Here is a 26,086-nt window from a genome sequence, read left to right as displayed (position 1 = left end):
TTTGAAAGAGATTCAAAAGTTGCTTTAAAAAAGATGCAAAGGTTGCCTTTAAAACCCCCGAAAGTTGCTCTAAAAAGCTTCCTCGTTGATCTTATCAACACAGATAACATCAGATTGTTCTGCTTTGTGCTGCCTTTCATTCAGGAGTCGGGAATGTTTGCGTCACGTTTACTGGTTTGGTTTTAACTCAATGAAAGAAATAAAAATTGAATAAACAAATTAATGCTGCTGTTATTGATCACGATGATAAGTTCAGTTTTTACGGCGGCTCCAGAAGCGTCTGTGCTTTTTTAAAATCCTGCGTCATGTCTGCAGCCTGGAGTTTCTCACAGTTACATAGAACTTAACCAGACGTGAGCTCGGTTCTCCGGTTTATCGGCTCTCTGCACTTTATCCAAACTAGACAAATAGTTTATTGTTAAAACGTGACAAGTTTCATGTTGGAATCACGTGAAAACATCTCGCTGTCACCATAAACTTCTCCCTAGTTTTTCAGTTTCTGGCGTCACAGCGAAAACGTATTTCAAACCTCTTTAAACGTTCAAATCTTCTAACGACAGACGATGATCCAGCAGCTACTGAGTGATGAGCTCCTCGTTTATAAAAGGCACTGAAAGCACCTTAATAACAGAATTAAGCTTCACTGCTTATTAATCATTGTTGCTAATGTTTTTACGGTAATAACAGATGATCACGAGGATCCAGAGGTCTAGTTCAGCGGAGCTACATCAGACAAACAGAAACTCTCCAGACACTGACCTCTTCCTGGCCGGCGACTTCCCCACGTCCTCCTGCAGCGTGGTCAGTCTGGAGCTGAGGCCGCTGCCCTGCGGCTCCTGGTGGATCATACTAACAAGACACCAGCTCTGGTTTATGTTCATCCTCAGACTCTCCCTACAGCCTAATGACACTCCTCAGAGCTAGAAGCAGTGGCCTAAAGCTGACAGATGTGGAACAATGAAGGAATCAAACACTCACTTCTTTCTCATCCCAATGGGAGTTTTTCTATGCCAGGAGAGAGAGAGGAAACACGTTTGTTTTCTTGGAGGAAAGTTAATAGAGAAAATGAGCAGACAGTGGATCACACAGCAGCAGCAGCAGCAGCAGCAGGCGGTAGAGAGCAGCCATTGTTAGTCTGCCGCCGTTTGATCTGGTCAGCGTTCCTTAATGACATCTTCAGACAGACTCGTAGAGGACCAGGCCTCGTGGTCAAACATCACGCTGGTTCCCAGAACAGACGGCCGTCCTGTCATGTACTAATAAATATGAGCGTCTGACCACACGCTGAGGAGAACCTCTGGTTCATCTGATCACTCTCACTTCTCCTCTGAAGGTTCGACACTTTGACGAGCCAAGAAATGATCCAGGATCACCTCCACAGGAACACAGACCAGACCAATCGCTGACAGAGTCTCTACAGCAGGAGCAGGGCATGCAGGAGGAGGAGGAGGAGGAAGAGGAGGGGGAAGAGGAGGAGAAGGAAAAGAAGGAGGAGGAGGAGGAGGAGGAAGAAGAGGAGGAGGAGGGGGAGGAGGAGGAAGAGGAGGAGGAGGAGAAGGGAAGAGGAGGAAGAGGAGGAGGAGGAAAAGAAGGAGGAAGAGGAGGAGGAGGAAAAGAAGGAGGAGGGGGGGAGAGGGAGGGGGAAGAAGGAGGAGGAGCAGGAGGCACCACAACAGGAAGTAAAGTGCAAACCACAGCAGACTTCAGGCGTTTAATGAGTCTCAGAACAAACATATAAACTGTTTTAGTTCTCTAGTTTGTTTTAGTGATCATGTGACTTTAGTTATTCTCCATAACTAATAATACTGCAGCATTCAGCATTAACATGTATTTATGTACGTATATCCAGTAGTATAACGTTTTTAGATGTTTTGTAGGGTTTTTGTCCCAAAAATGCAAAATACTCAGATAAAAGTCACACTTCAGGTCTAATCTCTGAGAACACTTATGTTCCATTTTAAAACTAAATACATTTAATAAAAATCTTTTATTGCATTTATGTTGCATGTTGGGGATATTTTTACATCATTTATTTAACGGTTTGAGTTAGTTTTCATTATTTGTCTAATTTGACAATTTTCGTTGCACCAAATGTTGTGACTTTGTTTTGGAAAAGTACAAATAAAGCTACAATAATAATAATAATAATAATAATAAGACAATAACTCGCTCATCAACAGCAGCTGGTAACTGTTCTTTGATTGATTAGAACCATTGTGTTGATTGATTCTTACAGCTACTGATTGTTAAACAGTTATTATGAGATTTAGATGAAAACTTTCTGATCCCAACACATAAATAATAAAACCAGCTTCACCTCCAGCTTCTGCAGCATTAAGGTGATGAACACATGAATGCATGAATAATAAATAATCGACGTTATCGTGCATAATGAGCACGTCTACGTTTGGTATATTCAGCAGGTTTAGTCGTACAGTTTTGGGACTGATTAAACACCGGATGGATTTCAGGTTTGAGCAGCAGGTGAGTGGACTGAAGGATGCTGATATTCAGGAGCAGCTGAGGGAGCCATGCAGGGACGCGCTGTTCTACTGCGTCTGGGCAGAATCAAACCAGAAACCTCTGACATGTCTCAGAAATCTGGTGTGAAATTCAGAACCACGTTTGTTATTTCTGGGTCTGAGAGTTGAAGGTTCCTGGTTTGACTGGGCCCAGGGTGAGTGTGGTGAGTTCACCTCTGCCAGGTCAGGTCTTCCTCCAGGAAGATGTTCCTGCTGGCTTTCCGTCCGCCCACCGGAGTCCGAGGCTCGCTGGGCTCCAGGACACAGACAGAACAGGGCGAGTCGGACAGAGCGCTCAGGTCCTCGCCGATGGAGCCCGAGTCCGCCGAGTGGGCGTAGCTCAGGGCGATCTTACGGCAGTACGTGCACGCTCGCAGGTCTCCTACATGCAGACATGGAGGGGAGGGATCAGTGGGACAAAACACTCAACCTGTGGAAGGTCTTGAAACACACATGAAGGTCCTGCCAGGAAAGACTCAACCAAGCAGGTGAACATCAGACATAAAACACATGAGACATGTAAACAGACAGTTCACGTTTTTTGATGCTAATTTAGCTCAAATGAAAGTTAAGCAGCTTCAAGTCTCCAAGATGCCACTTAGTGAAGAAACAAAGTAGAAGTGAAACTGCTCGGTGGCTTTATTCCCACCTGTACAGTATAAAACATGAGGTTCATCGCTGCACCACCACCTGGTAGAACATTCACACTGAAGCTCTCTTGGAATAATAAAACCTACTTGTTGTGGTCGTATTTACCCGTGTAGCCCATGAACTTTCCGGGGATTTCCTGGTTGCAGCAGCGGCTGCAGAAGATCTGACCGCACAGCCTGCAGTGGTGTCGGCGGCGGAAGGTGGTGAACTTCTCGTTGCAGTCGTAGCACTCCTTACACTGACTGTCAGGCATCCAGTACTGCTTCAGGTCGCTGTCCTGCAGGACGCAACGCCGGTTTAATCCTCAGAGCAGCAGGCTGCAGGGTCAGGAAACATCTGCACATCTTTAAGGACTTTACATTCTTCCTTTTCTACTGAACAGTCAGGGACAGACCGTCCTGAACTCATTCTGCAGCAGGATGAGTCTGAAATCATTCTGAAACCAGGTCTGACACCAGGCCAGAAACCAGTCTAAAAACAGTCCTAAACCAGACCTAAACCAAGACTGAAACCGAGACAAAAACCAGCCTGGAAACCAGTCTGAAAAAGATCCTAAATAAGTCCTGAATCAAACCTAAAACAAGGTCAAAAACTGTCAAATCCAGCCCAGAAACCAGCCACCAAAGGGCCTAAAAAAATCTAAACCAGGTCTAAAACCAGTCCTAAATCAGACCTATATAAAGTCTGAAAGCAGGTCTAAAACCAGGCCAGAAACTGTCTAAACCAGTCCTAAATCAGACTGAAATCAAGTCTGGAACAGTCTAAACCAGGTCCTTCACTAAGAATGAAACCAGAACAAAAAACAGCTATTGAACCAGTCCTAAAAAGATCCTAAATCAGCCCTAAACCAAATCAAACAGTTCCAAACCAGTCTAAAAACATTTCCTGAGCTGAATCTGAAGCCGGTGTGAGACCAGGTCTGAAACTAAAACGCTAGGCCAGAAACAAGATTAAAGGTTTTTATTCAGTCCTACATCAGGTCTGAAACCAGTCTAAAATAGTCTAAACCAGTCTGAACCAGTTTAAAACAGTCTGAAATGGTCTAAACCAGTCTAAAACAGTCTGAACCAGTTTAAAACAGTCTGAAACTAGTCTAAACCAGTTTTAAACAGTCTGAACCAGTTAAAACAGTCTGAAACCAGTCTAAAACAGTCTGAAACCAGTCTAAAACAGTTCAAACCAGTCTGAACCAGTTTAAAACAGTCTGAAGCAGTTTAAAACAGTCTGAAATAGTCTAAACCAGTCTAAAACAGTCTGAAACCAGTCTAAAACAGTCCAAACCAGTTTAAAACAATCTGAAGCCAAACTGAAACTAGTCTAAACCAGTTTAAAACAGTCTGAACCAGTTTAAAACAGTCTGAAATAGTCTAAACCAGTCTAAAACAGTTTGAAACCAGTCTAAAACAGTCCAAACCAGTCTGAACCAGTTTAAAACAGTCTGAAGCCAAACTGAAACTAGTCTAAACCAGTTTGAAACAGTCTAAAACAGTCTAAATCAGTCTAAACCAGTCCTATATGAAGTTTGAAATTAGGTTGAATATCAGGTTTCATATCAGATCTGACACCAGGTCTGAAGCATGGACAAAAACTAGTCTAAAAAAGGTCTTTAGTCAGTCCTAAACCAGGTCTTAAAGCAGTCCAAGAGCTGTCCTAAACCAGGCCTGGAGCAGTTTAAAGTCGGAGCTGTGATCTCAGTCGTGGAGCCAGTTGGTAGTTTCTCTTTTCTGACGTTAACAGACAAATCAGAGTCTTCCTGTTCATCTTCTCTTTAGTTTCTAATCCATCTCCCAGGCCGGTCTAGCTCTAATCTAAACCCCGAGGAGACCCCAGAAGCAGAGGCCTGCTGAGCGTTACCTGGCTCTTGCCCTCCATGATCTCCTTCAGCCTCTTCAGCGCTGTGCGAAGCTGGACAGCAGTCCGAGGGTCGTGGCTCAGAGACGCATCCGACTTCCTGCTGCCATCTGCGACCAGGAACAAACACCACATTAACCACATGCACCAAAAAAACCTTCAACATCCATCCTGCTGCATTGTCAGATATGCCTCCGTATTATATAAGCAGAGTCTAATTAAGTCTAGGACGAACAGTTAGGTGACAAATGTCTGACAATGCATTCAGCACCTGCCTCAAAAGGTGCAAATGTGGATAAAACAGCACATGAGCCATAAAGAAAACTGGGCAGGAAACAGAAACATGTCGAACACAAACGTTAAACCATCCATGACAAACACCATTCCAGTATTATTAGTGCCTGAGAGGAACATTAGAGCAAACCAAAGGCAGAGAACAGGAAGCGTTTGGTTGGAAATGCAAACACACTCGCATGCACTCAGACACGCTGCAGGTTGTCAGAACATTCGCTCGGCATCTTTAGTAAAACCACACAGTGCAGAGGACCTCACCTGGCCAGTCCACTGGAATCAGAAAAGACATGAGAACCACGTTAAGCCGAGACAACACTTGACCTGTCGAGGTTTCAGCACAGACAACGTTCATGCACTGTTCCAACATGTCGCCTCCACAGAGGACGCGGCATGAAGGACAGGAAACGTCCAGCATACGTACGGCTTCATGAGCAGACGTGTCTTTAAAGGTGATTCTTCTCCAACTTTGATCCACGAATGTTTCATTCCCGTCTATATTCTGATTCTGGTTTTAACGTATTTCATTCAGCTGATTCACAGAACTTTTTTTTTTTTCTTCTGAAAACCTTTTACTGACAGTTTGATAACTTCTGGAGCAGGGATCTCCATCTCCGGTCCTCGTGAGCTCCTGTCCTGCAGGTTTTAGACGTTTCCGTACTGCAGCACACCTGACTCACATGAATGCATCATGAACAGACTTGTGTAGAACTTGACAACAAGCTGCTGGAGATCCATTCATGTAACGTCTAAACCAGGGGTGTCGACATCCGGTCCTCGAGGGCCGCAATCCTGCATGTTTTAGATGTTTCCTTCTTCCAACACACTTCATTCAAATGATCAGGATAGTTCTCAGACTTCTGCAGAGCTTGATGATGAGCTGATCATTTGAATCAGATGTGTTGGAAGAAGGAAACATCTAAAACATGCAGGATTGTGGCCCTCGAGGACCGCAGTTCGACACCCCTGGTCTAAACCCTGCAGGACAGTCGCTCACGAGCACCGGAGTTGCTCCAGAGCGCCAAAAAAAGATTTCAAAAAATCAAAACTTTCACTCAAATATGTCAACAAAAGGAAACAAGTGTTTGGAGCCTGATATTAACCAACGCTGTGGGAAACGATGCTGGTGTTTGATTGATTTTCATATTTTAACATTTCTGACAATTCTAAAAACAAAACATAACTGCTTTTGTGCAAGGAACCATGTGGGGAAGTTAAAATGCTAAATCTGTCCCCTGCACTGTCTCACCTTCACACTTTGATTCAGAGTTTGTCTCTTCTTTCCAACTGAACAATAAAAACAGATTTTTCTCGTCCTGATGATGTGAAGTCACGAAACACTTTACAGCAGCATCCTGAGTGAAATAAACTGCAGGTTTAAACATCCTAAAAGTTCTGCTGTTGGATATAATGAAATATAATTATTATCTGACTGTAATTAATTGTGTTTCATGGCTCTGGGTTGATTTCTTCTATATTTATATTGAGGCGACGTCACTGAACATTTGTCTTTTTTATCTAACTCATCTACGTGAAGGCTGATTTATTGACTTTGTCTCTTTTCAAATACAAACTGAAAACACACAACTAATGATTCGTTTCATTGTGGATTAATCTGTTGTTTTGTTTTTTTCCTCAATTAAATAATCAGTTGTTGAAAACTCAGAAAACGGTGACAAATATTCATCAATGTTTACTGTCGCAGAGGAAAGAACCCAGAAAACAGTCACAGAATTTAGACGATTTTAAAAACAAATTAAAACCAAATAACTGAACATGGAGCTAGTTGGTGATGAATGTAGTATTTGTCGCCTGAACTGGTTTTTACTCAGAACGCAGCAACAAACAACAGGACAGAAGAAAGACAGTAACTCTCCATATTTGTTCAAACATTCTTTTACGCAGATTTCAGAACCTTCACGACGTGAGCTGAATGGATGTTTGGACTCTGTGCTGCTGAGTCTCACACGGTAAAGTGAGATCAGAGCGTCTGGACAAAGAGCCGAAGCCTTCAGAGGACAGAGACTGATATCGCTGACGGTTCGTTCGTCAGGACGGAGGCTGCAAAACCAACTACTGACTGATAATCCAATCAACTGGTCTGTGGAGCAAACAACAGCCACAATATCAGGATGATCTGGATAAAAGCGGCACAAAGCAGCGACTTCTGCAGCCTTCCAATGAAACCAAACATAATCACGCTTCAAGCTAAAGGTGGAGTCAGAGGTTCAACAGACCTGCTGTCAGACTGGGTGAATATCTGGGCTGTAACGTACGGTGGCTGGGAAGTGCAAAAGAAAATTACAAGCAGCGAAACACTTAGAAACTCCTGAAACACTCGGTGACCCAAGATAGACAGCGACCGAGTGATGCTTTGCCCGTTTTGTGGCACACATGAGACGATTAACGCGGTTTTCTGGTCCATGCCCCTTAAAAATTCTAAAGACCGACCACACAAAACAAAACCACAATAATCGGCTCATACGTGTGCCGTAAAACGGACAAAACATCCCTCTGTCCATCCTGGGTCACCATGAACTCCATAAATGACAACAACAGCTCTTATTGGTCTCTCCCGTTACCACTTCTGGTTCAGCCCCAGAGTTGGTACGTTCCCTTTCCTTTACTTGTAGAAGTGTTTCGGCATTTGTACATTTCTTTTGCACTTCCTGGCCACCGTAGTGATGAACCAGACTAACCTCTGAGTCATCACCACAAACTGCTGCAGTTGAATGTTGCAGACACACTGAGACTTCTGACACTATGCATGGAGCTTTAGCAGGAGTCTATGTGTGAAAGAGGGCACAGAGAGAACCAGCTGTGTCTGAAAGGACCTACAGAAGCACATCTCCACAGTAATAATAATAATAATAACACATCCTAAACTACACACAACCAATCCCATTTACAGAAGCACAAGGCACAGAGAGGAGAGCTTAGAGGATTGACACCGAGTCTTCAACCAATCGATGCGTCGCTGGAGGAGAATAATCTTCAGTTCATCTGTAGATGAGTTAAATGTTGAGTTAAATGAACCAATGGAACCAGTTGGAGCTGCACAGATTCATATTATTCTAACAGTACGTCAGCTGGATGGTTCTACATCTTCTCTTTGTGCTGACTCCACGTCTTATTGTGGTGATTTCACACCACGCTGTCATCGTTTTGCATCTTTCTCTGGTGATTTCGTGCCTTCTTGTATTTTTCTACTGAACTGATGGTAACACACTGGGAGCAGCTGCACAGATTCATCTGCTTTCTGAAACTATACCAGCTGGTGGTCCAGAACCAGAACTGTTGAGGAATAAAACACCGACCAGTCAGCTGCTGTTTTTAGATTTAGAAGTTTAAACTCCACTTTTTGAGCATAATGCAGAAACACAGACATCAGCTCAGAGCAAACGTTCGTCTGCTCCTCCTGCAGCCCGAGCTAGAGGATTAATCGTGAAAGGCTGCTGATGTGGAGCTTCTCTCCACATGACAGGAAGCCTGCAGATCATCTAGCCGATGAGGATTTGTCAGAATAAAGGCAAATCGACCAACCAGTCGACCTGAACACTGAAGCTAGCTGGTGCTAGATGCCTCCTACACAGTCCTGTCTCTGAAACAACCCTCAGACCGACACACAACACTATCCCAGTGTGTCCTGTCCACGCTCGTGAACACGGAGAAGAATGGCATCTGAATATGTTAACCAGGAGAATACCGACAATCCCAGACTCCACCTCTAGATGAAACCCTCTCAGAGCGACTCCCTCCCTGTCAGCTCCGCCCCCAGCAGCAGCAGCCTGAGCAGTGTGACTTCTACCTGAGGCGGTGGAGGTGCGTCTCAGGTGCTCTGGATGCGGCTTGCGATGCACCCTGTAGGCTGAATGCGACGGACTGGAGGACCAGCTCCTCCTCTCAGCCTGAGGCGACGGAGACACGACATCTGGCTTCTCTGCAGCTGTGGAGGGAGAACGTCCGTCCTCTGCACACAGACGCATGGAGGTCAGTTAATGCACTCATCCTGCTTTACCTTGTGGTCATCACACTGTTAAAATCTACGCAAATGTCTCGGTGCATGTATGGACGCCTCTAATAATGCAGCTTATTGTCCAATAATGTCTAAAGTTTTGTCTCTAAAATGTGACAAAGTGGTGAAAACACCTGATATCATCATCTTCAGAGCTCAAACTGGTAGTTTCTTATTTGTATTCTGTGTTTGCTTGTTTTATTTTTCTGATTTGGAAGCATCAGTTCCTCCATCTTCATGCAGGAAACGATCTCTGACAGTTTGTTCATCCAACATGCTTTTATTTTGCTAAATGAAGCTGCGGCCTGGTCACTGTGTGTCTACTTCCTGTTAAACATTTGGTTTAAATGGAGCATGGATAGAAAACAGTGCAAAGGAAAGGAGCCCACAAGAGAAACAGTAACGTTTGCTTATGTTTGTACGTCTCTGCATTTGTTTCTGATGCGTGTTGACGTTTCCTGTGAGGAGTTTTAGACTTTTATTGTTCTGTTTCTGCTGATTTGTATCATGGTGCAAAATAAAAAAAACAGAAATCAGTTCGATTTCCCATTGATCTAATAATCTCCTAGAAGCTCAAGGTGCTGCCTTCCATCAACGGTCCAAAGATATTTAATTACAGCCAATAAAAAGCATTAAATGTTCACAATGTTTGCTTAAAAATTGCAAGAAAAAAAATATTTAAGCAGAAAAACTGAACATTAAAACAGAGTTCACTGTCGTCATGGAGGCTTTAGACTGAACAGAAACGTATCAGTGAGTTTGTTTAACAAAAAAAACAGTTTAACGTATTATCACTTTATTTATTATCTTAAGTTTCATGTCAGTAAAAGTGTTCAGTTTTGATTCATTTGTCCAGAAAGAAGAATAAAAAGATTTCTGAAAAATGCAGCTCGTCTCAGCATCTCATCAAGATGTTTTTAGAAGCTAAACATAATATTTTTCTGCATTAAATAAATGTTTATTGTGGAGGTTTAGTGGTTCTCTGATCTTAAGATTCATCAAAACCTACCGTATCATATTATTTATCACGTTACTTTAATACTTTCACCTGATTTGATGTAATAAACAGTCGACATCTTTTATATTTGATAAAATACAAACTGATATCCAGTTACAGGTTCTCAAACCGCATCTTTCTGTTTCACAAGTTATAAATAAAACAATAGAAACTGAATAACTTTGGCTGTTTTGATGAATAAAGGAACTCAGAACTGTAATCAGAGTTAAATGAGCGGCATTTTTCAGTTCATGAACTTCTAACCCAGTAATTTAAGCTTTAATGGAAAAACCATCTGAGCCACAAACGACTGGACCAACCAGCGGACTTTTATACTGCGACACTTGATTTCTACTGATTGAATCATCATTAAACTGAAGCCGCTGTGTCTGTGACACTGGTGAGGTTCATGACTTTCAGTTCTGCGCTGCTGAGCTGAGCACAACTAAAAACACGTGACTCGTGAGGTTCACTGCTTCCTGCCTCACATGACCTCACGAGACTGAAACTAATCGCTTCTTTAAATCGCTCTCTGGCCGGTTTTAAAGGAGCAGCAGCAGGATTCAGATTATTAACAGATTTAACACGAAACATGAAACCAGAAGGCTGAACTATGAGGAGCGATTAGTGAGTCAGCAGGTATGTTGAGTTTAGAGCATCACGAAGGCGTCTCTCTTTTAACCTGCTCTATCTCCATGGTAACGGATGCTGCAGAGCTAGATCTCCACGGTAACTGATGCTGTTTTAAAATAACATAAAAACAACCCGTTGACTACCGTAGGTGAGACATGATTGGTCCATTCTGTGCAGAGGAAGAGTCACATGATGCGTTTAACGCCTCATTTTATGTGAACAGAGCGAAACAAAAAGTCTGATTAGCAAAGAAAGTTGACAAACACCTTCTGACGTCTGACGTCTCTGACTGGAGTTTAGGTTTTGTTGAGCCGACTACCAAAGAAAGCCTGGATTTGTTGAACCTGCTCCGTGGCTCAGACTCACCTTTGTTGTTGAAGCGGAACAGGTTGACGAAGGAGCTGTAGGCGGAGCGGAGCGGCGGCTCATCCTGCTCCGGCGTCAGCGGCTTGAAGTGTGTCAGGTGGGAGGGGCTGCTGGGCGAGATGACGGGCGGCTCGGCGGTCCAATCAGCTGAGGACGAGGACGAGGACTTATCATCAGCAGCCATGTCACTGCTTCTGCTGCAAAGACACACATCAGCAGCACCATCAGGAACTGACCAGGAGCACTGATCACATTATTATGACGGCATCAGTGAGCTCAGCGAGTTTCTTCATCAGTCATTTTGCATCTGTTGTGGTTATTTTGTGTGTTTTTGGTCGTTTTGTGTCTCTTTGTGGTCATTTTGCTTCTCTTACAGTCATTTTGAGTCTCTTCAGGTCATATTGTGAGTCACATTAGTAATTTCATGTCTCTTTGTTGTCACTTTGCCTTTGACGTCTGGTGCATCCTTGGTGGTTGTGTCAATGTCTTCTTAGTTATTTTGTGTCTGTTGACAGTCCTTTTGTCTCATAACAGTAATTTTCTGGTTGTTTTGTGTCTTATTTTAGTTGTTTTGTGTTTAACACTGGACACTTGAGTCTCTTTGTGATTATTTTGCTTCCTTGCCGTCATTTCATGTCTGTTTTTGGTCATTTGAAGCTTCTTTCTGAGACATTTTGCAGGTGAAAGTCTCTGAGCCCAGCAGGTCTTGTTCTGTTAACCATAAACTAGACTTCTGTAGCCTTAACCTGAACAGTGTTCTACTGCTGCCTCCACAAGTGCAGCACAACAGTGTGTCCATGAAAACACAACAGCTAAAGTGGAAACTGAAATTAAACACACAGTGGCTTCAAACCTGTCACCCAAACCAAGTCCACATTTTAGTTTCTGTTTCAAATAATAACAAGTAGGGGTCCTCGGACCCTAATAAAACGCCACATCAGAGAGTATTTCGCTTCTATAAACGTCACTGTATTTGTATTTACAGTCATTCTGCCTCTCACACTGCGCATTTGTGTCTATTTATGATGACCTTTCATCAGTTTGGGGGTATTTTGTCTCTCTAGCAGTCACTTTTGTGTCTGATTTTGGTAGTTTTGTGGTGTTTTGCAGCGATTCTGCTTCTCATTTTGGTTGTTTTGTGTTTCACATTGGTAGATTTCCATCTGTTTCTGTTTGCTTTGTATCTCTTTGGGGTTATTTTGCTTCTCTTGTGGCCATTTTGTGCACTTCCGGGTCATTTAGAGCACATTTCCAGCCATTTTGCCTGTGACATTTGTCCTTTTTGTCATCACCACATTTTGTCTCTCACTGTGGTTATGTTTCTTCTTTTGTAAGCATTTTGTATGTTTATCGGTAAACTAACCCCACATACTGTTCATATTGTGTCTCTTTGTGGTTATTTTACATCTTATTTTTGTTGTTTTGTGTCTCACATTTGACTTTTAGTTTCTGTTTGTGGTTATTCAGCTTCTCTGGTGGTAAGTTGTGTGTCTTCATAGTCAGATGGCCTCTCATATCGCTTATTTTGCATCTAATCTTAGTCTCTCTCGTGGTCATACTGCACGTCTTTTTAGTCATTCTGTCTCTCAGAACAGTCATTTTCCATTAATGTCACTTCGTGTCTCCTTTAGTTTCCTTTCACGGTGGTTTGCAGCTCATTTCGGTCGTTTTGTGTCTCTTTGTGAGTCTGACTGTGTGTGGAGTGGTACCAGGACACTAAACTAATGAGGACGTGGACGTGTAGGTGTCACCTGCAGTTGGACATTGCCGTTTCTAAAACAGTCGTGATTGTGAACACTCCAGTAGTTGTGTTGTTGTTGTGAACCCACCCTGCTGCAGCACAACCTCACACACACACACACACACACACAACATCTGAGGTCACATGATCCCTAATGGTCCCAAACACGATCTCGTGACATGAACCGGTGCCTGCTTCATTCGGACCCAGAACGCGGAGCTCCATCCGCCGTGGTTCCGGTGGACCGTGGACCTGCTCTGACTGCGGCTCGGCTACGGGCCATGTCGAGCAGGTCCAGAGCCCATAAAGCAGAAGCTCATCATGTGACCAAACAGGCCGCAGCTGATACGGCTTCCTGACTTGAGTCCAGCTCGTGTCTCGGTTCGTGTTCACATGATCGGGAGGCTTCGTGTCGCCTGGACGCTGTCAGTCCGCGGGCTGACCACGAACCTCACACAACCCACATCTAACGGTTAAAGTCAGCTAGCTTCGAGCTAACAACCGTTCAGCTAGCTCAGTAAACCAGCCTCTATCCCAGTGAGCCTGCATGTCAGCATATCTACAACAAACCTTTGATAAACGTAAGGTTTAATTATGAGCACCACCTAACTGAAACCCCCAATAATGACTTAATTAAGCTATTAGGACCTGATTAGCTACCGTTAGCTTATTGATCCGCACAGAACAACTGTTTTTAGCTGAGCTAGCTAACTAGCCTCAGGTGGCAGCTAACCGGCGGGAGAGTCAGTGCTCCAAACACCGCCGAACCGCCGTGACAGCAAAGAAAAAGCAATTTACCGGTTCACTAAATGAGCCCGACATCACTGTGAAGCTCCGGTGAAGGCAGCGGCGGAACACCTGGACAGGAGCCGACTCCCGGAAAACAACGCGCAGCCCCGACCAGTCGAGCCCTGCAGCCGCTCTGCCCGCAGCAGCAGGCAGCACAGGTCGCACCCAGAGACATCGATTGAAGCGCTCTGCGGTCATGAAGCGACGCCGTCTGGATGCTGCTCATTAAAACGCGGAAAAAGCAGCAGTTCTCCCTCTGAAGTGGAGTAAAGGTACACAGGAGTGTAACATTAAAGTGCCACTACCTGCATTTTTCAACTTTTATTTTATTACAGTAATTTATTAGTTTTCATCTTGATGCCTGATGGAGGAAACAGCTGATCTGAGGCTGTCATCTGTGAGTAAATGCCTCAAATCAAATTAATGTTCTACGTGGAAACTTAACGAGCTCTTTTTACATGTGAAAATTGTCTAACCAAAGCCATTCTCTGCTATGATGGTAATATTTATATGTATTGCCCCTTAAAATAAAGTTAAAACACAAAAGATAAGAGACATAAATATGCAAAATGCCACATGACAATATGAGTCAAATCAAGGCCCTGGTATTTGCACAGCACATTTAAAGCCTCCGAAAAAAACCTAATGTAAATACTCAGGCTAAGACCCTACAGTGTCATTTATTATGTAAATGTATCAGAGTGAGTTAACGTTTGCAGTTAGGACCCTTCAATATTATTTAATTATATAAGCCCGACATCATTTTTAAATATATAATTTAAAATGCACATTTACCTGATTAGTGTAAATAATAAGGTTAAGAACCTACAATATAATATATAGATTATAAATGAACTTACAACCTTATATTGTCTAACAAATTAACTGATGGATTGAAAGTCAAGGTGAAGACAGTACAGTATTATTTATTATATGAATTAAGTAAATTAATTAAGTTAAATATTAGGGTTGAGATCCTACAATATTATATGTACTGCAAATGAACCTGAATAACCTTCATGTCCAAGTAATGAACCTACAATATATAACAGATTCCCTGAGTAATTTGAGCAGTAAAAATCAAACCTGGATTAAACGTTTAAACCTAAATTATACGTGGAGAACTCAGTGAAGTGAGGGAGGAAGGTTGTGGTGGAGGTATAGAGGAGAGACAACAAGCTACCTGAGACAAACAAACAAACAAGAGGACACAAGCAGTGGACAGGTTGGTGGAAGCAGCAAACACAGAACCGGAGCCAAAAATACCTTCGAGCAGAGAAAGAGCAGAGAGCTGCATAAAACCATGTGAGAAATCAGTTTTTGGTTGTAACTTGTATGCACTGCATGCTTTTAAATGTGTTTTATTAAATATAAAATGTCTTTTTGTAGAGCTAAAGATGCAACATCTCCCCCTGAAATGACAAAGTATACAGAAATCCATCCATTGTCTATACACCGCTTAATCCTCATTAGTATACAGAAACATAAAATAGAAATACTCCCATAAAGCACACGTATCTACCATTTGAACATGTTCTTAGCATCTAAGCGCATTTGTCTTCACATGTTTGTCTGCCTGTGATGGAGAAATGCGCTTCTTCTACTCCCAAAAAAGGAATTATTATCTGATGTGAGTTTAGAACAGTTCCAGCTGCTCTGTGCCTGAGGAGACAAACTCAGGGGAGAAATCTAAATGTTAAACTTTTCTGATTGGCTACCCAGATTTAGCCACGCCCTCTTTGCGCCTGCGCAGAGGCTCGGCGGACTTTCTGTTTACGTTTGAATTAGCAGCGTTCACCTGCAAACACCGGAGCTCTAACCGGTGAAAAGACGATTAAACTCTTCGTTTGATCGTCAGTTCACGACTGCAATCGAGGAATCCGTTAACAAGAGACAGACTTTCCTGCTGGTTAACGATTATTTCCGGTAAGTTGGTCCCGATGGCGGAGTTAGCGCCGGTTAGCCGAACTTAGCTGCCGTTACCGTCCGCTAGCAAACGGGAAACCGTTCAGTTTGATTTCAGTATAAAAAACTGAATTATCCCAAGTGTTTGCTTTGTTTTTGTCACTCAGGTCAAACTTTATCAAAGCTGCAACTTCAGTGATTAGTTGTCAACTATCTTGATGATCGATTAATATGATTTTTAAAGAAGAAAAGCGTCTAAATTCAATGTGAATGCTTTCTGGTTGTTTTTTTTTTACTCCTCTGTGACAGAAAACTGAATATCTTTGGACAAAACAAGATATCTGAGGAAACTCTGACCTCATATACAGCTGATCAATAATCTATTCATCAACAGAATAATCAACAGATTAATCAGAATCAGCTTTAATGGCCAAATACGTCCACAACATTCAGGGAATCTGGTTCCGGCTGTTGGTGTCGCCCAAGGAAGGAGCAGGAATTATAGAAATAGGAAAATAGAAAATAAAGTAAAATAACTCGAGAAAGAAAAAAATAAAATAATTAATAATTTTTAAAAAATAAGGTAAATATATACAAGAATTTACACATCTGAGCAGAAAAACAAACAAACATGTATTTAAACAATCGCTTTAAAATTTGATAAAACATCATTTTGTTTTCTCTGAATCTGCTCCACACAAAGGACTTTCTGCAAAAGGAGGAATTAATAGAAAATCTAAATGTAAAACGGTGTAAAGTGAAGCTTCAACAGCCTGAGGTCAGTTCAGTGGATGTTCTGGAGCTGATGTCCACCAAAGGATTTATGATCGATTATCATTTTGAATCATTTCTTAAACTGAAAAAGTCACATTTGTCCTTTTTCAACGTCTTCAGTGTGAATATTTTCTGTTTTCTTTCCTCTACAACAGAAAACTGCAGATGTTTGGACAAAACAAAACCTTTTTCTGACATTTTACACACTAAACAACCAATAAAGTTAATGATGCTGGCTTCAGGCCGGTCAGGTTCATTAGTGCTGCACATTTTAACAACAAGGCGGTTCAAAGTGATTTACATGAAACAGCATCAGGACAAACTGTAAAAGGAACAAAACGTGTATAAAACAACTGTTTCAACACAATTAAAAGAGTCAAATAGAGAATAAAGAATAAGATAAAGCAAAAACTTAAAGTTAAAATACAGTTTAACTTATTAGAAAGCTGCAATTTTGCTTTAATGAATTCAGAGTCTCGAGTTTTAAAGAAGTGAGACTTACAGCAGAGTTTGTTCCAGATTGTGTTTAATGCTGACTTTGCATTTTGTTCAGTGTCTGTGTGGAGAATCCGACTCCTGCGTCTCGCTCCAGTTGCTGGTTTCCAAACAGATTCATGTTCTGAAGATGTTTCCTGTGCCGAAGATGACTCCGTCCAAAGCGTCCACCCAGACGTCAGTGGCTGCAGCGAAGATCAAAAATAAGATTCTCAGTGAGTCTTTGTACCGTTAGTTTAGCGGCTCTCAGGTATTTTCTGAACGAGGAACAGAATTAATGCTGCTCTGCTTCTACCAGACACCTCGTCCTTCTTCAAGGTCTCTCTGAAGACCAACAACAAGGCCTTGGCTCTGGCGCTGGCGGCCCAGAAGGACCGATGTCGGCAGCTGGAGAAGGAGGTCGTCTTCCTGAAGAAACAGATGGAAGCCGACTGCTTTGAACGGGCCACTAAGAACTACAAACAGAGAAAACTGGTGAGTCGATCTCGGTCTCTGAAAGGTTCTGTTTGGTTCTTGGTGGTTCTGACTGCAGGTTATCCCGTGTTCCTCTACAGATCCTGGTGGTGAAGAACCTGCTGAGCAACGCGCTGCAGCACTGGAACATGGTGACGGACCTGTTTCCAGACGCTGTGAGAACAAATCTGTGGTTTTAAAACTGAACCAAAACAGCATCACGGTGATATCAGGAAAGACGTATCTGTGAACTAAACTAAATGACTGAACATCGGACCTTGACTGGGTTCAGAGGACAGAAACACTGAGATGAAAAATGTGTAATGAGTCACATCAGACTTATTCCAACAAAAATCAGCACGTTTTTAGAACCATTTCTGCTCAATGATGTCTGATTCGCCTGAAGTTGTTTTAACAGCATAAAATGTAGATCTGATAAAGTTACTTGTAAACGTTTAGATTGATATATCAACCAGTTACGAGATGCATTTCTTTACAATTCCTCGTCGTCCCACGTTCAGCAGGCTTTTTCTCACATTGAAATTTGAGGCTGAACTACTAAAGATAAAACCCTGAACATTTCTGTTATTTCTCATCATGTCACTGATCCAGAATCTGTCATGTTGGACAGTAGATGAAGGTTATGATTCAGTTGTTTAGTATAAAAGGAAGCCGTTCTCTCTACAGGATATAAAGTGGGTCTGAAAAATTATAAATATGCTCAAACTTATAAAGTATATTGTCTTAGTTATATTTAGAGAACCAGCTCTGTTCTGCTTGGATCAGACTGTCTCGTGATACTTTTAGGTTTACGGCAGAATAAGCAGCTTTCAGGTTTCACATGACAGAAACACGTTTCGTCCTGATGCAGAAACCTGTTTTTATCTTTAGTTTCTACTTCAGCTGCTTTAAAACAGGATTCACAGTTTGTTCAGACTCAACAGCAGCAACATTAAACCGTCGTCTGTTTCCCACAGGAGCTTCCAGAGGACTGTGCGATGGGACCTGAAGGCAACCAGGAGCACGTTGCAGCAGCAGGAAGGTCAGAGATGATTCCGTTTACTGTGACCGTTAGTCTGCTCGTCTCTGAGACATGACGGACGATTTCTTTTTATTTATGTCCTCTTCTCTGTTAAACTGGTGTCAGAGTTTTACTCCCACTAGTCCTGCCTGCAAACGCCGACGTTAGGAAAACGGCTGCTGAACATTTTACTGCCAACATTAAAACTCGTCGATTGTTGACTCGTTTAATTGTACGTTAGATCACCTCAATGATTCCTCAGGCTTCAGAGGGCAGCTGAGTGAACCTTTGAATGTTTTTCAGGCTCTCGGATCGTTTTCTGCTGCAGCCGGAAGCTTCACGGACTTCGTTGTGTTCTGCTGAAAGCAAAGCAGCCGAGCGGCCGGAGAGGATCTCCACCAGGGAGGACGTCAGCGAGGCTCCAGCTGTTTGTGATGGTGGGAGATGTGTTCAGTGTAAAATACGTGACCTCCTGTATCGTGTCTCTGACCCATGGTTCTGATCCGTGGCTCACAGATGCTGAGGAAAGATGTTCGGGTCCGTTTGCACCGGTGGCCCAGACAGGACGGACCGGCAGCCTGAGGGAGGAGGTGGATCGGCTGTCAGCGGTTCTGGCTCAGTCTGGCTTCGACATGACGTCCATCCTCTCGGTCCAGAACCACCAGACCTGTGAGCAGTCCGGACCGGCCGTCTCCTCTGACTCGGCTCTGGAACCCGAAGCTCCGCCTGCAAACAAACAGGAGAGAACTCTGCTGCTGGACACCACGATGGAGATGACGCTCAGCAGCTCCAATGAGATCGTCACGGTGGAAACCAAGAAAACAGGCCGCCCCAGCAAACCCAAAGGCAGAAAGACAGAAGAACAGACCCGTGCAGAGGAGCAGAACCCTGCAGGTGAGAGGTTCTGCAAAGAACCAACCGATGAGCCGCTGGAGGAGTTTAGAGATGCAGAGCTTCCATCATCTGAAACGTCGTGGAGAAGCGTCACCACGTCTCGCATCCCAAAACTGGGCAGGAATCAGAAAACATCTAAGAGCAGATTGAAATCCAGAGACATCGACCCACCGGACCTGGACGATTACTTCACAGATCCTGAAGTTCAGTCCTCCAGATCCAGCAGAAGTTCACGTGACAAAGATCCTGCAGAGGAAACACAATCTAGGATCACCTGCAGGAAATCCAGAAGTAAAGTCCGGAGGTCGTCTTCAGTCAGCAGGAAACCTTCAGTTCCTCATGAGACGGAGAACAGTTGGTCCAAACCTCAGCAGCTTCACCCTGAGGTCGACGAAGAGATGTTCTGTGCAGGTGAGTCCAAACAGGTGGAGCTTCTTCCTCCAAGCAACAAACGTCAGAGCAGAGCGAAGCCTGATTCTAGCCGAGGTCCGGCTTCCAGGTGCAGAGGGACGTTTGTGGTGTCAGTGGACAGAGACCACAGCTCCTCCAGCAGAGCTTCACCAGAACCGGGCCTGAGGCCTCCAGTAGGGTCCAGCTGGGAGGCAGAAGAACCGCTGGTGGTCCTGGATGGAAGCGAACGGTCGGAACCAGATCCATGCTCAGAGCCTCGGCGCTCCTGGAAGCGCTCCTGGATGGACTCGGAGGAGTCGGGGAGCTTTCAGGAGGACGTCCTGCTGTCGGACCACAAACACAAAAAAGCCAGAAGAGAAGACACGAGAAGATCCATCAAGAAGAGAGAGGAAGATGTTTCACATGAGAAGAGGAAGAAGAAGAAGAAAAGGCGGCGCAGCAACAAAGAGGTTGGATCTGAGAACGAAGCAGGTCCTGATCCCAGCAACGCTTCTCCTGGAACCAGAACAGAGGATCCACAGCTGCTGGACTCACATCCTGAAGACATCTTCCAACATCTGTCCTCCAAGTCCAAGTCCAGGACGGATCTGAATCCTAAACCGAGCAGGAAGACGTTCGACCTGAATCCAGCCACAGACTCCAGAACTCTACGAGGGACGTTTGTCGTCTGTCGGCGGAGAACTCGAGACAAAAGTGTTGGTGTGAACATCAGCAGGACGTCTGCTGCCGAGTCCGTCCATCAGGACGTAGGAGACCTGCTGATGGACGAGCTGCCGCCGTGGCTGGGCGTCGCCGTGAACGACACCTACGTCGAGTCCCTACCGGCCAGTCCTACCAGAGCAACATCCAGCAGGCCGGAGGACGTCCAGGAGTCGACCGAAAACTCTCCAGGTATCAGTTCAACCAGTGTTTAGAGGAGCTGAGCAGAGTTTTTAGTGCTGTAAAGAATCTGCTGACAGCTTATTGAAGATGAAGTGATTTTGATTAAATATCAGGACTTAAAGCTTAGAGTTGGTCCGTTTTTCAGACAGAACGTCACACATGTGATACTGACCGGTCAGAGCGAGTAAGTCTGAAGTCTCCAGGTTCGTTTCCTACATGTGAATCTTTTCTGGTTTCTTTCCTCTGTGGCAGTAAACAAAACGAGACATTTGTCATGTTGAGCTTCAGAGAACTCGGATCAACGTTGTTTCAGCTTTTTCTGCCATTTTAGAGACCAAACCGCTGATAGAGAGAATAATCAGCAGTGATCATAATGATCAGTGGGACATAACAGAGAGAGAAGCTGGTGGTAGAACTCTGACAGACTTGGGGAGACGATGAAACCTGCTGTAGGTTTGGAGAGGATGTGTTTTACCTGCAGAGCTGATATGGAAACGTGTGAACTGGTTTGTGTCTCTGTTAGCTGTTTGTGTGTCTGTTAAACGCGGCTGATTAACTGTTTGTGTGTCGCAGCAGGACGAGTGTTGACGTCGCTGACCAACACCATGTCGACTCCGGACGGAGACGCTGGAGGACGGACGAGGAGGCGGAAGGGCGTCGTCAGCTACAAGGAGCCCACGTTGAACAGGTGAGGACGACTCTCACCAGCCGGTACCTCTGACAGGAAGCTGCAGGGCTCATCAGGCTTCTGTGTCTTTGCAGCAAACTGAGGCGAGGAGACGAGCACACCGACAGCAAGTTCCTCAGCTCGCCGGTGTTTAAGGGCAAGAGGAAGAAGAAGCAGAAGGCGGTCCGAAAGCCCCAGATGGACGGATCCGTTTCACTGGACTGATCGTTTACAGTTTCTCTTTTTAACTGTTTCTTTCTAGTTTGCTCTGAAGGTCAATAAAGATGTTCAACTGGTTTTATATACTGAACGTATCTTTAACAGGGTTTTCCGGCCTCAGACTGGACGTCGGTCCATGTAGCGTCTCCGTCGCCTTATTTACCAGGAAGCTGTACATTTATTGTCATTTCTGACCAATTAGGCAAAAATATACTTGATTAAGTAAAAACCTGTTCAAATACAGACTTTATATTCTCAGTCCTTTATAAACAACAACAACTGTGTTTTTCTGTGCTGGAGCAGATATTTGCAGTACTTGTACTTGATTCATTTTTAATGCTGATACAGAAACTGTAGTTTTTCCTCCAGCAGTTACTTTACAGCTGCAGCTCGTCGTTATTGTTGGTTTAGCAGTCGATCGTTTTCTCGCTAAATCAGAAGTTGTTTGGTTTGTAAAATGTCAATAAACAGCCCAAGATGGATAAAAAAAGAAAACAGTCGCTTTAGTTTCAGTAAAAACTGAAACATATCAGTGAGCAGCTCGACGCATAAACACTGATTTACTAACGTGGTCACAGTGATACGGCTTCTTGAAGTTTTTCTATTCTTTTGACATTTCAGCTTGACGACTAATCTGGATGAAGAACCGTTTGTGTTCAGAACGTTTTATAATAAACTATGTTCAGAAGAAGAAAACATGAATCCAGAGTTCAAACTGCAGAACAGACGTCACATCTGTCTGTATTGTTCCCTTTATTATAAGTAGAATAGAAAAAAGCTGCAAGTTATCAGCTGTAGAGCTGCACGGTGCCTCGGTGGTTCACATCCCGGTGAGGACACCCGGGATCTTTCTGCGTGGAGTCTCCATGTTCTCCCCGTGCAGCGTGGGTTCTCTCCGGGTTCTCTGGCTTCCTCCCACAGTCCAGAAACATGTTGAGGTTAATTGGTGATTGTAAATTGTCCGTAGGTGTGAATGTGAGTGTGCTTGGTTGTCTGTCTCTAAGTGTAGCCCTGTGATAGACTGGTTACCTGTCCAGGTGAACCTGCCTTCACCCTGAGTCAGCTGGGATAGACTCCAGCCCCCCATAGTGAGGGTTAAGGTGTAGAGATGATGGATGGATTATCAGCTCTGCTATGACGGATTCGGTCGATTGATCTGTCTGTTACTTTTTTTAATCGATTGATTAATTTGCTGCTTGGTTTATAAAACATCAGAAAACAATGAACGAATGTGGATCCAAGTCCAGGATGACGTTCAGTTGACTGTCAGGATGAAAGAAAGCAGAAAATCAGAATTTAGACTTCTCTTAAAAACAAAAAAACTTTAAAGACGTCAACTTTGGCTCTGAGACACTGATGAATATTTCTCACCAACCTGTGATATTTTAGAGAAAAAAACTAAAAAAATAATCAAATCATTTGTAGATGTTAATAAACAGAAGTCTGGATGTGTTCGTGTAACTCCACAACCACACAGCACTGAGACGGGAAGGAAACCGGACTGCGTCTCATCATTGTTTCCACAATTTTCTGGATTAATCGGTTTGTTTGGTCAGAAAACGTGGATCAGAGTTTCCGCAAATGTCTTGTTTTTTCCACAGATGTTCAGTTTAGTGTCACAAAGGAAAATGTTCACTGAAGGAGCTGAAATCACAGAATGTTGTTTTCCTTAAAAAACGACTCAGACTCATGAATCATTTATCAAAGTAGTTGGTGAGTATTTTAATAATCCACGGCTGCTCAATCAACTGTCCCAGCTGTACTTTGCAGGTGAGGATGTCTGCACATAAACAGATTATTAATAATGTCATTTACAGACTTCTATTAAACCCTGCAGCAGTGTTTCTGTCCCTTCCTGCTGCTGGAGCTCCACCTGTTTCCAGGTAACGTCTGCTCTGCCGGTGGTCACGCTGAATTATTCAGTGCTGACTGTTCACCTGAGACTCCAGCTCCATGCTGCTGCTGGAGGCTTCGGCTGAGGTGAACAGAGACCCGTTTGGATGATGCTCTCCTGTGTTTGACCAGTTTCTGCTCAGTGGGTGAGTTCACGTGTTGAGCTGGTTTCCTGTGTGCTGCTGTGTTCTCTGCCCTTCAGCTGATGTCTCTCCTGTTTCAGATCTTCGGCTGATTCAGACTCAGTCTAGTTGAGTGTGTTGCTGCATCTCTCTGTAGGAGCTGATCAGTCAAACTAGAGTAAAACACCTCATCCAGCTGGTTTTAACGCTGACATCTCAGCTCTCTCTTCATGGTGTTGTGTTGAAGATTATTTTTCAATCAGCCTACACCCAATAACCCTGAAATGGAATCTTGCCTTTAGACTTGAGTCGTCTTACTTCAGGCTGTTGGACTTCTTGAGTCCCTCCAGGCTTTGCTTCATCTGGATCTCTGCTGTTGATCTCATTCTTCCTTCAGATCCTCTCAGACTTCATCAGACGGGTCATCTGAACCTCCACGTTCAGGTCTCACGTAGATGTTTTATGAAGTCTGCCCTTCACTCCTCAACACTTCAAGACACGTCCTGAAGACACTCTGGTGTTGTTGTGGCTGTTTGATTGGGATCATTGCGGTGCTGAAAGGTTTTGTCCTGTAGCATGATGCTGCCACCGCCGTGCCTGACTGTAAGGACGCTGGTACCAGCCGGTTTGAGTTCTGCATGAAGAGTTCATGTTTCTGTCCATCAGATGAAAGTTTCCTCGGGCTTGAAGACTCCCGTAGAAGCTCTTTTGGCAGAAGTTCCAGCTTCCAGTCTTCTTGAGTGAATCTCTACAGGCTTCATCTGGATTCAGATTCTCTCAGACTTCATCATATTAGATGGGAAACATCTGAACCTCCATCTTCCGGATTATTAAGGATTCAAGGCTTCTCCCTCATCAGCACTCAGACACTTGTGCCGAAGACTCTCCGGTGTTGTCGTGGCTGTTTGCTTCCCATCATCAAGGTGCTGAAGGTGTTGTCCTGTAGCATGATGCTGCCACCGCCATGCTTCACTACAGGGATGCTGTTAGCAGCTGATGAGCAGTTCCTGCTGGAGTTCTGCACAAAGACCAGAGAATCCTTTAAAGTCCAACCAGACCCACGTGTGTCTTTTACTTCTACACAACCACAAACACCTGAGAGTCATGGAGGACAAACCTCGGAAGCACTTCAGAAAACCTTCTGATGCTCCCGATAAAAACAGAAACCAAACAGGGACAATTACAGCCGATTAAAGAGAGACAGCACAAGGTGTCGACAGCGTTTGTGTCCGAGACAAAACTTTAAAGTCACATCGACGACACAGTAAAGCGGAGCGGCCGGATTAATAAACAGGACGTGATTGTTTTCTGCTGTTTCTGCAGAAGTCGTGCATGAAAAGATTCCAGCCAGAAAATGGAGGCGAAGCAGCTGAAGAGAGACGTCGAGGCTCTGATGTGAGTGAAACTAAAACCACACAAACCACCGAGAAACAAACTATGAAGGTGTCTCAGAGTGTTTCCTCCTTCCACACAGCGGCGACTACATCGGACAGAAGCTCAGAGAAATCTCCTTCGACCCAAAGGGGAAGGGGACGTCTACGATGCTGGACGACCTGGTAAACAGTCCACATGACGAGCTGATCGATTATAGATTATAGATAGATTGTAGATATAGATGTTTTCTGTTTGATGCTTCTGTTCCAGGCTCACTATGATCTGGCCATCAGCGTCGCTCTTTGGTGGTTGGACAAAGAAGAAGGACCCGATGTTCTGGACAGAGACATCATGTAGGATTTATTCTGAATGTTCAGCATCTGTTTGTACTGGTTTATATGTGCCACATCATATTCATAGTCTGATCTCAAGCATTACGATCCAACTCATCTTTATCTGCATGAATCTAAACCTTTTTTTTAATCCTTAGGTTTTCTTGATCAATAGTGACCAGTGTTATCAACCAATAACAGATTAACTGAATCAATATCCACCAGATTCAAACCACAGAGTCAGACCTGTTCCATCTGTCACTAAGATTCAGGAGCTCGTTGGTCGAGTTCATCTTAAACATGGGTTCTGGTTGGAGGTCATCAACCTCCACAGAAGTCTTTATCACGGTGCTGCTGGTGTTAAACAGTAAGAGGCTCCACCTGGGGCCTGGACTACGAAGCAGGATTTGGGCTTAGCGAGGTAGCTTCAGGTTAAATCCTGGGTTTTCGGTCCTACGAAGGTGGTTCTCTTCTTACCGGGTACATCACCATGGTAACGTAGCTGAACGGCTAACCTGCTCCGCAGCAGGTTCTGTTGGAGGTTGAGATCACTGGTATGAAAACACCTCCACTGGAAACCAGTTCTCTCCTGTAAAACTTCGGAAGGAGCAGAAAACGAAGCAGTTCTCAACAAAATGCCTTCATCAGCATCTATAGAAGAGCCGCTACACATCGGAGCTGGACTGTGAGGGACCACTGAGGAGTGCGAGGGTTTTTCGGGACCAGCAGAACCCCTTAGTGCCCCCTGACCAGGATCTCCATGAGCTCCTGTCTGCATTAGTTCATTT

At 44.0% G+C, this 26,086-nt stretch overlaps 3 protein-coding genes across 5 annotated transcripts in view; 2 read left to right on the top strand and 1 right to left on the bottom strand.

Moving 5' to 3' along the window:
- pikfyve (phosphoinositide kinase, FYVE finger containing) overlaps nt 1–13,979 on the bottom strand; it is a 42,644-nt gene extending 28,665 nt beyond the window's left edge. Inside the window, exons 1-9 of the mRNA XM_008295903.1 lie at nt 13,866–13,979; nt 11,327–11,523; nt 9,124–9,285; nt 5,577–5,588; nt 5,028–5,134; nt 3,279–3,450; nt 2,697–2,904; nt 979–1,005; nt 760–849 (exon numbers count right to left, since the gene is read on the bottom strand). Of these exons, the coding sequence (XP_008294125.1) occupies nt 760–849; nt 979–1,005; nt 2,697–2,904; nt 3,279–3,450; nt 5,028–5,134; nt 5,577–5,588; nt 9,124–9,285; nt 11,327–11,510 (962 nt within the window). The 5' untranslated portion in view covers nt 11,511–11,523; nt 13,866–13,979. The remainder of the gene's footprint in view (nt 1–759; nt 850–978; nt 1,006–2,696; nt 2,905–3,278; nt 3,451–5,027; nt 5,135–5,576; nt 5,589–9,123; nt 9,286–11,326; nt 11,524–13,865) is intronic.
- Nucleotides 13,980–14,068: 89 nt separating this feature from the next.
- sgo2 (shugoshin 2) lies at nt 14,069–21,661 on the top strand. Of its 3 annotated transcripts, none has more exons than XM_008295895.1 (9): nt 14,069–14,128; nt 17,089–17,245; nt 17,329–17,504; nt 17,585–17,659; nt 18,461–18,525; nt 18,808–18,941; nt 19,021–20,700; nt 21,265–21,379; nt 21,454–21,661. In XM_008295895.1, exons 2-9 carry the CDS (start codon nt 17,161–17,163, stop codon nt 21,581–21,583), a joined length of 2,460 nt encoding a protein of 819 aa, XP_008294117.1. In that variant the 5' UTR covers nt 14,069–14,128; nt 17,089–17,160; the 3' UTR covers nt 21,584–21,661. The 3 variants fall into 3 exon arrangements, with proteins under 3 accessions (XP_008294117.1, XP_008294118.1, XP_008294116.1); XM_008295896.1 differs by lacking the exon at nt 14,069–14,128 and adding an exon at nt 15,632–15,782 and having other exon boundaries at nt 21,268–21,379; XM_008295894.1 differs by lacking the exon at nt 14,069–14,128 and adding an exon at nt 15,632–15,782.
- A 3,285-nt stretch (nt 21,662–24,946) lies between these two features.
- c9h2orf80 (chromosome 9 C2orf80 homolog) overlaps nt 24,947–26,086 on the top strand; it is an 11,457-nt gene continuing 10,317 nt past the window's right edge. The window contains exons 1-3 of the mRNA XM_008295902.1: nt 24,947–24,987; nt 25,067–25,148; nt 25,237–25,319. Of these exons, the coding sequence (XP_008294124.1) occupies nt 24,947–24,987; nt 25,067–25,148; nt 25,237–25,319 (206 nt within the window). The remainder of the gene's footprint in view (nt 24,988–25,066; nt 25,149–25,236; nt 25,320–26,086) is intronic.

This window comes from Stegastes partitus, unplaced genomic scaffold, assembly GCF_000690725.1.
Source record: "Stegastes partitus isolate 25-593 unplaced genomic scaffold, Stegastes_partitus-1.0.2 Scaffold1082, whole genome shotgun sequence".
Taxonomy (NCBI): Eukaryota; Metazoa; Chordata; class Actinopteri; family Pomacentridae; genus Stegastes; species Stegastes partitus.
This window is presented reverse-complemented; position numbering and strand designations above follow the sequence as displayed.